At 45.7% G+C, this 13033-nt stretch overlaps 1 protein-coding gene across 2 annotated transcripts in view; it reads right to left on the bottom strand.

Annotated features, from left to right (window-relative positions):
- SEC24A (SEC24 homolog A, COPII coat complex component) overlaps positions 1–5460 on the bottom strand; it is a 44795-nt gene extending 39335 nt beyond the window's left edge. For both annotated transcript variants that reach the window (XM_066615213.1, XM_066615214.1), the window contains exon 1: positions 5323–5460. In XM_066615213.1, coding sequence (XP_066471310.1) covers positions 5323–5398 — 76 coding nt within the window. In that variant the 5' untranslated portion in view covers positions 5399–5460. The remainder of the gene's footprint in view (positions 1–5322) is intronic.
- Positions 5461–13033: the final 7573 nt, after the last annotated feature.

Below are 13033 nucleotides of genomic sequence, written 5' to 3'. Positions count from 1 at the left end.
GAGACAACTAAATGGAGATATGATAGTTGCCTATCATATGCAGAAGGGGAGAACTTGCTCATTAAGGCTCCTGAAGGCAGGATTAGAACCAGTGGATTGCAGGGAAGCAGATTTAGGCTAGATATGAGGAAGAATTTCTTAGCTGAGCTTTTCAGTTCTAGAACAGTCTGCTTTGTGCAAGTGTGGACTATCCCTATTTGAAGGCTTTCAGGCAGAGGATGGATGACCACCTGTCAGAGATGCTGTACGCAGTTGCCTGTACTGGGCAAAAGGTTGGACTAGATGACCTCTAAAGTCCCTTCCAACTAACGTTCTCATTCTACTAGACAGAGGATGGACAAGCCACGCTTCCCCAGACCACGCAGTACTTGTATTCCGTGGTGTCATCTTATCTGGCTTCCCTGCCTTGGTAATGGCAGCAGAAACCTATCTATTCAGATTCCCAAATGACCCCAGCCAAAACAGTGGAAAAGGAAAGAATAGGAGAGCTGTCATTAACTAGGCATTGTGCATTTTGTCCTCCACCCACACTTCCTGCACGTATGCTCTTCAAACACAAGCTACTCAAATTATACAATTTCAGCAAACGCTGGTGTAAAAAACTATGGAACATATTTGGACAGTAAGACTGTAGTTACACTAATCTTTCCATACCACTTGCGACTTTTTGGAACTTAGTATTAATGCTATTCAGAACCTGTTGGCATCCTTCAGTCTCGAAAGACCATGGTGTCACGCTCTGAATGGTGGTTCTGGAACAGAGTGTCCTCTCCAGTGCGCGAAGCCTGGGTAAAGTAGGTATGGAGGATAGGCTGTTACCCATGCAGCAAATCCCCCCTCTCCACGTCGCTGAAATGGTCCAATGGAAAGGCAGAGGCCAATACGGTTGGTTCCAGCGGCGTCGCAGGAGTTGCCAGAACGTGACTGTGTTCAGCCATGAATTGCCTCAGGGACTCCGGCTCAGGATTTTGCCTCGAGGTTGACTCCTGAAGCCTTTTCCAAAACTGGATGTAGCCACAAGGCAGTGGAGGTTTGGGATCAGAGTTTTCCTTCACTCAGATGAGCTGCCTTCCCAGGCTGACGAGTCCCATCTACCCGGTGGCTGTTTAGTCACCTCTTACGACAAGTACAGCCAAACTGAGGGCCTATTCTTATCCCCAGCCCCCAGGGGAATATTCAGAAACTAAGCTACAATATTGTTCACCTGCAAAACTCATATACTGTCAATTACATATTTGAGCCTATTTTCACACGAAAAGGAACTACAATTCATTCTTTAGAACTGGACACCATCATGATACTATGGTTTCTCTCATTTTTTTCTATTATAGCTTCAGAAGCAGTTTATGCACACTTATTCAGAAGTAAGTCCCACCATGATCAATAGGGTTTAATCCCAGGAAAGCAGGAAGACTGCTCGCTCCCATTAAATTGAGGAGGCTCTCTTATGCTTGCTGATACTTGCTTAAGCCAGTGGCATCACTAGGATTCGCGTCACCCGGTGCAGGAGGCCTGCACATCACCCCATGCAGTGGGCGGGACAATGCCCCACTGTACCATCACCCCGCCCCGCTGTTTTTTTGGCTGTACCTTTTGTTATAACACAGATATTTCAATGTGGGTTGTTTCATTGCATTCCGCATAAAAGTACGCATTCATTGATATATAACATGATGGTCTTATTCCTCCAAATTCTGATTTTAGTTATTTTAAAAACTTGTAGAGGCACGCACACGCACCCATGTCAACTTACTAACACCTTATTACAGCAGTTCTCAAACTTTTAGCACTGGGACCCACTTTTTAGAATGACAATCTGTCCAGGACCCATTGGGAGTGATGACATGGCCAGAAGTGACATCTTCAAGCAAATTAAATTATAAATAATTAAATTAAAATAAAAGAAATAATTAAATAAGGGGGAGCCAGTCCTGTTCCACCAAGTGAATCCACTCTGAAGTAAGTCCCATAGTGGTCAATGGAGCTTACTCTATAGTCTGCCTGCAATAACAACCCCCCAAAAAGAATCAGTGAGCTCTTCAGCCCTCCCAGTGCCCAGTTTAAAGTTCTTTGATTTCAGGCACATCAGAATAAAGACCCATCTGGCTTCACAAGTGCAAAATAGAAAACTTTCCCCTTACCATCTCAAGCCTCTTTTTTATTGTTTTTTGGGGGGAGGCTGCCTTCTGGAGCAGCTCCATTGGATCAGGGCCCTTCTGGTGTCCTCACATTCCCCCTTGCCTGGCCTGAACACCAGTCAAGGCACGTCTGCCTACTCGCTAGTAAACGTGATCGTGAGGCTGCTTTGCTTTCCATACGGCTCCACAGACTGGGAGGGAGGCAGCTGAAAGGGAGGAACCTCCTTCTTCGGTGTTTTGGGGGGCTGCACTCATTGGATGAGGACCATTCTGACGTCCTTGGAGCCTCTCAGCCTGCCTCGAGTAAACGCTGCCACGTGGCTTCATTTCAGGCTCAGACTTGTAGCTGGGAGGGGGGAGCTTCTCGGGTGTTTTTGGGGGGCTGCATTCATTGGATCGGGACCATTCTAGTGTCGTTGGATTCCTCTCAGCCTGCCCTTTCCAAAAGACTATGGCAAGTTTGCCTACTCGCGAGTAAACATGCAATATGGCTCACTTTCACTTTCCATAGGGCTCCATGCATTTTTTCCTTCCGGTTTTTTGGCCATAACTTTTGAACGAAAGGAGCTATTTCAATTCTGTTTTTTGCACTGCACTCCACTCCGCTGGCCATTCCGCTGGCCATTCCGCAATCCAATGGTGTATGACATGACACAGTAGCTCCTAATCCCGTGATGCTAGCACATCCTTCCCCCAGGGCACATCACCCCCCCAGCGCGTCAACTGGTGCGGCCCGCACATCCCGCCCCCTGCACCTCCCTAATGACACCAGTGCTTAAGCTCAGCTATTGAGCATGCATGCAGGCAGAGTCTTTTCAGAGCTGGCTCCCAGGCTCTGGGATGTCCTCACCTTTGTACAGTCTCAACTCTCCAAATCTGCAGAAACTTGTCTTTTTGAGTTTTTTGGATACAGTACAGGTGCTTCCCTGGTCTTTATATTACTTCCTCCCCACAACTATTTATGTTTTATTGTATTATCATATAATCAAAACTACATTGCTAGTAAGTTTTAGGCCACATTGGGAAATGGAGCATATAGACTAGAAAGCAAACATAGGATTGCAACCAGACTGTCAACTGACCATACTCAGCCTTCTCTGAAGTTTTTTTTTTTAAATTCATTTATCTTTAGGCAAGGATAAAATAACAACGCTACATTTTTAACAATTGTGCTTTCTTGCCCCAGTTGGCAGCCCACTATTCATCTGTACATTGCCCTATTTAGATAGCAAGTTGTTCAGAATAAGGGTTGTCTTTATACTATATAAGCCTCTCACCATGGTAGCAAAACACAAGTCGCATTCAACAGCCAGTTCTATGTATTCAAAAATGTTGTAAAAAATTCTCTAGACAAAAAGATTTAAGCTGTGATTTTAGAAAGTGTCGGCCTTTTAAAGATTGCCATTGTAGAGATTTTAACATGTAAGATCTATGGTTCAGGGTAAAATTGCAAGATCTTCCCACTGTCACAAATGACCATCAGTGCCACATGTACAAACCAAATTTCAAACAGTGACTGAGACCTAAGCTACATGCTGCTTCCGGTTTCACCCACCTGAAGATATTCTAAAGACTATAGTGTAAACTTTATCTACACTTTCCAGACCTATTCTAATGGAAAAATGTTTTTAAAATGTGAAGCCACGCATCCCTTTCAGAAAGTATTTACAGAACCACAGCCAAGAGAGAAGTTATTTAAGCACTACAAACCATGACATAAGAATTAGAATACCACATCTGCATTTGGCAACACAAGGCTATAAGCCAAGCTGGCAGTACTCTGCTTCAATGCATATAAGCCTTCTACAGCAAGCACATTTCTCATGTTTCAAAGTTCTTCATGACAGCAGAATCCCAACAAGTGGGGTCTTTGGTATAGGCATAGAGGCACATTTCAGACCCCATCCACTCCCATAACTGCATAATGGACCAAATCTAAAGGTTGCTTATGGTTTAGCTTCACTCAGAAATGTCTGTGGGTGTACACGTGGGTGAAAGGACATAGTTCACACAGTCCTCCACCCAGTCAGATGAGAGCTTTGGCTCCACAATAAAAAGAGAATTAAGCAATCTGACAGATAAGAGAGAACCTGGGCATTCAAAATCTCACACCAACAGTTTTCAGTCATAATCCACCAGATTCTTTGTAGCTACTGAGTATAGAAAAAAGTTATTCCCATGATGCAATGGCCCCTTCAGCACTTTCTTCTTAACCATAACTTTAAGACAGTTACTCCAAAGCAGCAACTGTTAACAAAAAGACTTGTATTTCACCAATTCTTACAAAATCACCCCCAGATCTGTTATATCAGTGAGCCATTTACCAAGTGCCTGAGGTGATGCCTCAAAAAGGTACATGGTCAGGCAAACTATAAAAGAACATAAGAAAAGCCCTGCTGGATCAGGCCATAGGCCCATCTAGTCCAGCTTCCTGTAGCTCACCAAATGCCTCAGAGAGCACACAAGACAACAAGAGACCTGCATCCTGGTGCCATCCCTTGCATCTGGCATTCTGGGGATGGCACCAGGATGCAGGTATCTGGTTGTCTAGTGTGCATAGATAGTGCCTCATCCTGTCCTGTACTACCAGTGGCTCTCAAACTTTGTTGACTGGCAGCTTCCTTGACCTACTGGGCCATTGTCCATGACTCCTCATTAGGGATATGACCCCATACATTGTATAGGGCGGCAGGTTTTTCACAAGGTTTCTGCAGCTCCCCTGGGTGGTTTCTTAGCTGCCATGCCTCACAGTTTGGGAACCACTGCCTTACTACCATGCTACTTTTAGGAGTACCTTACAAAGCAGATACACCTCCTTGGAATCATACCACCAGGGACATCTCCCTCCCCCCAGTGGTTCTCCAGCCCCTCAGAAACACTTGCAGCTGGAGCACTTATGGGGAAGGAAGCCAACCCGGGAATCAGGAGGAGGAAGGGCGCTGTGGCCAGGCGCCAGCGAGCGCTGACAGCCAGGCCTACGAACAGGAAGACCCAGGAAAGCGGAACGCCTGGCGCTCCCCGCCCCACACGCTCCTCCTGCTCCCCTGGGGTCCCCCACAACCCCTCCAGGAGCTCCACGCGGGCGCCACCCCGCGCCCAGCGAGCCCACAACGGGTGCGTAACGAGCTGCCCCCCGCACTGACCGCGGCCACAGGACCCCCGGGCGCGGCCAGACCTCACCCACCGTTGCTGTACGGCTGGTGCTGCGGCTGCCCGGCCCCGTTCTGGCTGCTGAACGCGGGTCTCCCCGGCTGAGCCATGGCGACGGCAGGGTCGGCGGCGGACGGGGTGCCACTGACTGCGCGCCCGGCCCGAGCGCCAAGCCCAGAGGGAGGGGGAAGAGGGAGGTGCTCGCACCGGAAGGAACCAGGCGCCGCCGCGCACGCGCACTCCGTACACGTGGCACTTCCGGGACGGAGGACTCCACGCCAGGGGGCGTGGCTTCTGCTGAAAGAACAGAGGTCGTGCGGGGAGGGGAGACTTAAAGGGACAGGACTGCTGAGGCGCTGGCTCGCTTTCTCCTGTCTCAGAAGTCATTGACAGCCCCAGCCTAGGCATACCTACTCAGAAGTAAGTCCCTTTATAGTCAGTGGGGTTTACTCCCAGGTAAGTGTGGATAAGATTTGACCCAAGGCTGCAATCCCATCCACACTTACCTGGGTGTAAGCGTCATTGACTGTAATGGGCCTTACTTTTGAATAGACATGCATAGAATTGGGTTCCTATGAACACAGAACTGAACGCAAAAGGAAGGACTAAACATCCTACTGAAAACAGTAGAACTTCTCTGAGGAGAGAAGGAGGGTTAGTATACCCTTAGGAGGGTTACAGTAACCATTAGGGTTATACTGACAAACAGGGCAACGTTTAGGCGTGTCTACTCAGAAAGAAATGCTAATGAGTTCACTGAGACTTACTCTCAGGTAAGGGCATAACAGTATTGCAGCCAAATGAGATCCACTGTGGCTCTCATGATTCTCTAACAAATGTTCTTTGTAGTGATATGTGAATGAAGAGGATGCTATCCTGCAAAGGGGGGGGGGGAAGACCACAGTTGTTCTCTATGTGGGAGAATTCAATGGGGAAATTCTCAATCAGGTCAACCGAGAATCATGTAATCGATACCTTCCTAATCTTCCTCATGATCTATCTGTCTGGCATGCTGATACATTCAACTGCGCACCAGCAGTTCCAATGACTCATCACCGTCCTGACTAAGAGTTTGCCTCATTCACATCAATGAGTCAGTTAAGATCTTGTTAAAAATTCAGTATCATTTTCTTATTTTTAAAAAGAATTTCACCACTATAGTAGTTTAAACAATTCCCAAATCAGAGGCTGGTCATGAATTCTCCATTTATTCCAAACAAACAAACACAATCTGCCTAACTCTAGAATGCATGTAAATCTATATACCTGATGAATCACTTAAATTTTATTTTTTCCATTAGTACGTATTCCAGCACATACCTACTTGGCAGAAAGTTCAACTGAACTCACTGAACCAAGTAAACAAGACACACAACTACCTTGGAACTTTGTCCCCTGTTTCCACTGGCACTACTACTATGCAGTTTGCACTTACTGTAGGATTCAGTTCCTATTACTGTAGAGTTTGATAGAACCAGGGGACATCCACTAAAATTGAGTGTTGAGCGGGTTAGGACAGACAAAAGAAAATATTTCTTTACTCAGCGTGTGGTCGGTCTGTGGAACTCCTTGCCACAGGATGTGGTGCTGGCGTCTGGCCTAGACGCCTTTAAAAGGGGATTGGACGAGTTTCTGGAGGAAAAATCCATTATGGGGTACAAGCCATGATGTGTATGCGCAACCTCCTGATTTTAGAAATGGGTTAAGTCAGAATGCCAGATGTAGGGGAGGGCACCAGGATGAGGTCTCTTGTTATCTGGTGTGCTCCCTGGGGCATTTGGTGGGCCACTGTGAGATACAGGAAGCTGGACTAGATGGGCCTATGGCCTGATCCAGTGGGGCTGTTCTTATGTTCTTATGATAGGGTTCAATCATTTGTTGCTTTCTTCCTAGGGATATTTGAAAGAGGCATTGTTAACTGTGCTGGAGTGGAGTGTAAAATAAAGTTCCTTTTTGAAATAAAACATTCTTTATGCTTTCTTACGCCACACAGGTAAATATGGGATAGCCACAATTCTTCTCAGTCTAGAGCAGAGGCCCTTAACCTTTGTACCTAAGATACAGCAGAGGCCCTTAACCTTAGGCACCTAAAGATCCCAGGAAAATTTCTAACTGCTCTTGCACTCCTCCCCCCCAATATCTTTATTTAATTATTTTATTTCAATTATTATTTGCTCTTTTCCTAATATTGCATTAAATGTACAGGTATATAGCAAAAAGTGGAATGACAAAACCCAACATTACATTTCAATCATAGCAAAACAGGTATGTATCAAGGCAAAAAAATCTCTTATTCTGGCAGCACCTCATGCAACACCTGTATCTCTTTCATACGTAAGCACATACACCAAGGGTGCAGGCCTTGCAGGCTGAGAATCCCTTAGGCAACCCTAAGAGAAACAGCAGTAGACCATTCTCTATAACCAAAGTAATACTGTGAGAAGTATAGAATTTAACTTAAGTGGGGTTAGTAGCTCAATAGAGCACATACTTTCCTGTACAAGATGCCACATTCAGTTCCTGGCATCTTAAGGTACAGCAGAGAAAAATTCTTGCCCGAAATCCAAGAGATTAGCCAGTGACCTGACTTAGTAGAGGTGGGTTTTTTAAGTGATAATGAAATAAAAACACAGAACACCGCTTTCTGTACTTCTAATTTTTGTAAAAAAAAAAAAAAACACTGCCAAAAAAACCCACTTCTCTAACACTTCTACATATTTTCTAATCTATATGCATGTGGCTGCATCTGATGCTAGTATACCACCTATATTACCAACTTAGCACACTTTTAAAGTAATTATAATTTATAATTTATAAAAATGCTCCCTTGGAATAAAAACACATAACACCACTTTCTCAACTTCTAACTTTGGAAAAAACCCCAAACTGTGAAAAAATAAAACAGTTTCCACCTGCCTCTAAATATAAGGCATCTTCCTAACTAATTTACTGCTATAGCTATTGTCGGAGTAAACTAGTGAAGTTTAAGGTAGATGTGAGCACAACATAATGCATCTTTAAGATGAAAGGAAAGGGGGCACAATGATCACTGGCTAAATAAAATAAACTTTCAAAATATTCATTTGATATTCGTAAAAGAAACCCACACCATTTTTATGGAATTAAATATACTTACTCACAAGTAACTCCCATTGGGAATATAGTGCATATTAACTAGAGCTGCTCTTCAGAAACCACCATTTTCAGAAACCATGTTTAATTAATTAAAACTTTCTTTAAACAGTAGTATAGCAAGTGGGTACAGTCCACCCCAGATGATGCACCCTGTGGGGGTGATGGATGCACAACCTGAGTATCCTCTGAGCAAAGGCCCGTGCCACATTTAGTGGTGGATGGGCCCTCTCGCCCTCCCCAGGTCTCTGAACTGCCAGAAATTGCCACTCCAGAAGCAACTCAGAGATGTGCACAATGACATAATCATGTCACTCCCAGGTGCCTCTGTCACTCTGGGTAAGTATGGGAGTGTTGCACGGCTTAGTCGGTGCCACCCACCCCGGGCAGTGCCCTCACTGGTGACAACACAGTGTTTAAATTAAAAATGTTATGTTTTAGAATTATGCTTAACAAAAAATCACTAACATAATTTTTCATACTTGCACTGTGAAGCATTGTCAAAGTGTTTTTACTAAAAGAATATGAGATGACATAATATACTGTAGCTTGGATTTTACAGCTCATTCCATTCTTGGCCCTAGTAACAAATGCCAGTTGCTTACGTTAAGTAGAAATGAAGATACTTGTTTACTAAATGCCAAACACTTAAAGGAAGGGCTACATTTTGAGTGTTATGCAATGGGAAGGAAAAAAATAATCAAATGTTCTTCATTACATAATGTGATACCTTGCAAAATTCCGCTGCTAGGTTACTTCATCTATTTGAATACAGGGTTTCAAAGCTCAGTGTTTTGTCATAATTGCCTCTAGCTAATATATCACTTTTAGACAGTAGTACCTAACATTTGGGTGTTATTTAATTTCACATCCTGGCCACAATCCAGCAGCAACTTAGGTGATCTTAAGTCTATTAGAGGTAAGGCTATTGTAGTCCTATGCACACCTGATAGCAACTTCCTTGAACTCAGAAATAAGAAATTAACAGCCGGATTCTAATATGGGCTAGTGACAATGGATTAGTGGACATGGATTAGTGGGCTAATCCATGACAAATGTGCTGTAAATCTCTTCGAGACAACTCATGAGTAAGGAGTGCTAGTGGGAAGGCCTGCCACTGGCACTGCCCCATGGCCACTGGTGCAGGTATGTTTTGTGCTGGGCAGCATGGGGGTGGAGGGAGGGTGGCATGGGGTGGGGAGGAGGTGTTTCAGGGCAGAGGGGGGGCCCACGAGTAGTTGGGACAGTGGAGGAGGCCTCCACTGTATCCTACCTCCCATCGAGGTCTCAAAGCCCTGCAATTTAGCTGACACATATTCGAGTAGCCCCACTGAGCAGGCTGGGGCTTACATGGGGTAAAGGAACAAGGGGATCAGTCTTGTATATGCTTCATAGTATGGAGTGGAGATCACAGCTAAGCCACTTCATAAGAACATAAGAAGAGCCCTGCTGGATCAGGCCAAAGGCCCATCTAGTCCAGCTTCCTGTATCTCACAGTGGCCCACCAAAAGCCCCAGGGAGCACACAAGACAACAGACACAATCTGCATCCCGGTGCCCTCCCCTGCATCTGGCAATCAGAGGTAGCCTGCCTCTAAAACCAAGTTATGACTTGTAACCCGTAATGAACTTTTCCTCCAGTTAACTTCCTGTTAACTTTCATTGGCAAGGTTTTTCAGGACAAACTGAAACTGTTAAACTACAGTTTCAGCAGGTATAATTGCATTTCCCAACCTTGGAACCCCCCCCCCCCCCCCAAAAAAAAAAGTCAACCTCACAAAGTCACCAAATAAAAGGCAGTTGTGTAAATGTTCAAGGGGACTGGGAAAAATCCACAAACTACAAAAAACTAGATTTACTTGGCAACCTATAGGTCACATCCAGCCCATCTCTTCACAATTGGTTTCAAGAAGAAATGGAAACTGGCAGAAAACACACAGACATTGTCCTTTCCCCATGTGTTTTCTGCAGCACATTGACCACATGTATGGTTACTTAGAAGTAAGTTGCACAGAGTTCAATGAGGACCCAATCCTATCCAAATTTCTTGTGCTGTTGCAGCTATGCCAACAGGGTGGGCACTGCATCTTGCAATGGAAGGGCAATCACATAGGCCTCCTCAGGGTAAAAGAAAATTTGTTCCCTTACCTTAGGGCTGCATTGCAGTTGCATCAGCATTGGAAGTTTAGATAGGATTTGGGACTTGGCTCCACTCCTATCTCCTACAACCATGCATGCCAAGAAGGGGTATGCGGCATCCTATGATGGGAGGGAGAAGCTGAGGACAATTGGGATATAAGTATAATAATTTTTACTTACCTCTGCATAAGCCCAAGGACCACCTATGGGTCTTCTCGGACCCATCACCTCTTTTGGTGGCAAGGAAAAGAAAGATGCTAGGGAGATTTAGAAAGGAGGGGATAAAATCCAGCCTGTATCCTTGCTGCTGGATCCACCCTCTCCCACTTCCTCCCACCCTTCCTGCCCAATTACTCACCCAGTCCTCCAACTCCCTGCCCACAATCTGCCCCCATTGTTGACTTATGGGCACCAGTGGGTCCAGGCATCTCAAAAGAGATGTGTTGGGATGGGGGGAGGCATTCTGGGTTGGGAGGAGGGTGGGGGGAAGGTGGGGGGGAGAGAATGGGGAGGGACTAGCAGAGCTCTGCTCCTCCACATCCAGAACTCCTTGTCTGGCCTCCTGGCCCAACATGGGGCCGCTCAACTCTGTGCTGGCTAAATATCCAGCACAGATTTGTGTAGCCCCATTGCAGGGCTTGGGCTCTTCTCCCAAGGAGAGATGAATGTCCCCTCTCCCTGAGGAGGTGCTGGCAGCTGCCTGTAGCCCATGGGATGCAGCACCAGCCAGTTCAGGATTGGGCTATAAGGTCAATGGAATTTACTCCCAAGTAGACATGCATGGTATTGTGCTCTTACTCTCAGATAATTGTGTTTTGGATTGCAGACTGAGGGTCCAATCCTATCCAATTTTCCAGTGCTGGTGTAGCTGAGCCAAAGGGGCATGAGCTGCATCCTGTGCTGGGGAGGCAGACCCAGAGGCCTCCTCAAGGTAAGGGAACATTTGTTCCTTTAGCTCGCGGCTGCACTGCAGCTGCACCAATGTGGGAAAGTTGGACAGGATTGGGCCCTGAGTTGTGGTTTTCATTCTCAGCAACCTAGGAGTGTAGTACAGAACCAAGTAAGATGGACCTGGTTCTGAGTGTTTACTGCCCAAGAATGATCTGCCAGTTTGTTCAGCTGCCAACAGGTGATTAAGACTGATTGCTCTTTATTTTAAAAATGAACAGGTTCAAAAGTAATTAAGAACCAGTTTAAATTTCAAGGATATGGTTTTATATGTATAGGGAGCTGCTTTATTCTGAATCAGGGCATTGGTCTATCTAGGACAGTATTATTAACACAGGCTGGCAGATCCCTCCAGGGTTTCAGGAAGGAATTTTTCCCTATCTGAAGAGATAGTATCTGGAACCTTTTAGATGTAAAGCATGTGCTCTACCTACCCACCAAACCAGGGCTCTTCCCAAAATGCATCCTGTTTGGGAATGAGGACTTCTTTCTGAGTCAACATGTATTGATTTAGGCAGCAAAAATGTTCTCTGACTGGGATTGCGGCATATTCACCTTTATTAGTTTTGTCAAATCTTGACTTGCTGTCTTTAGTCATTGGGCTACTATAAACACCTAGTGTGCATACAGCAAAACATCCTGTGCCTATGAAAGAAACAACAACAGATGAATATACCCAAATATGGCTCAAAATACCCAAAACAAAATACTGAAAAAAACCAGAAATGAAATATTTTAATGAACATACCCAACAATGAAATGAATATACCCCAAAATGAAATGAATGCACCCAAAAATGAAACCAGAAATGAAATACTTTAATGCGGTGGTTCTCAAACTTTTTAACCCAGAACCCTCTTTGTAGAATGACAATCTGTTAGGACCCCCTGGAAGTGATGTCATGACTGGAAGTGATATCATCAAGCAGGGAAAATTTTTAACAATCCTAGGGTGCAATCCTACCCACACTTACCCAGGAGTTCGCGGCATTGACTATCATTGTTAAAAGCATATACATTGTAGCCTGCTAAAAGTACAGATCTCCCCAAATGCAGTCCACATACCATGTTGGCATCAAGTCTAACAAACGAAAAATAAAATATTGAAATGATTGAGGACCCACCTGGTTTGTCTCGCAACCCACCTAGTGGTTGCCCACAGTTTGAGAAGCAGTGCTTTAATGAATATGCCCCAAAATGAAACACTTATAGAAAAATGGTCCAGGATGAGCATGAAGGAGCCACCGCGGGTCGGGGCTCCCAGTCCCAAAGGAGACGTGGGGAAGGGAGTGTGGGGTGAGGGTCCAGCCCCCCTGCGTGCACCCGGAGCAGGTGCAGGGGCTGTGCTTCCACGGGGGGGGGGGGGCTTTGGAGCAGCCAGGCCACCTTGGCCGGGAGTGACTCCGAGGAGCCTCAGCCCGCTTCCACCCTCCCCTGTGAAGCCGACGTGGGCAGCCGGGGACCGGCCGGGCAGCAGGGCCCGGAAGGAAGGAAGGAGCTGGAGAGGCGGGAGGGGGCTGAGGGGCGG

This window comes from Tiliqua scincoides, chromosome 2, assembly GCF_035046505.1.
Source record: "Tiliqua scincoides isolate rTilSci1 chromosome 2, rTilSci1.hap2, whole genome shotgun sequence".
NCBI lineage: Eukaryota > Metazoa > Chordata > Lepidosauria > Squamata > Scincidae > Tiliqua > Tiliqua scincoides.
Note: the sequence above shows the minus strand (reverse complement) of the source record. Positions and strands in the feature narration are given on the sequence as shown.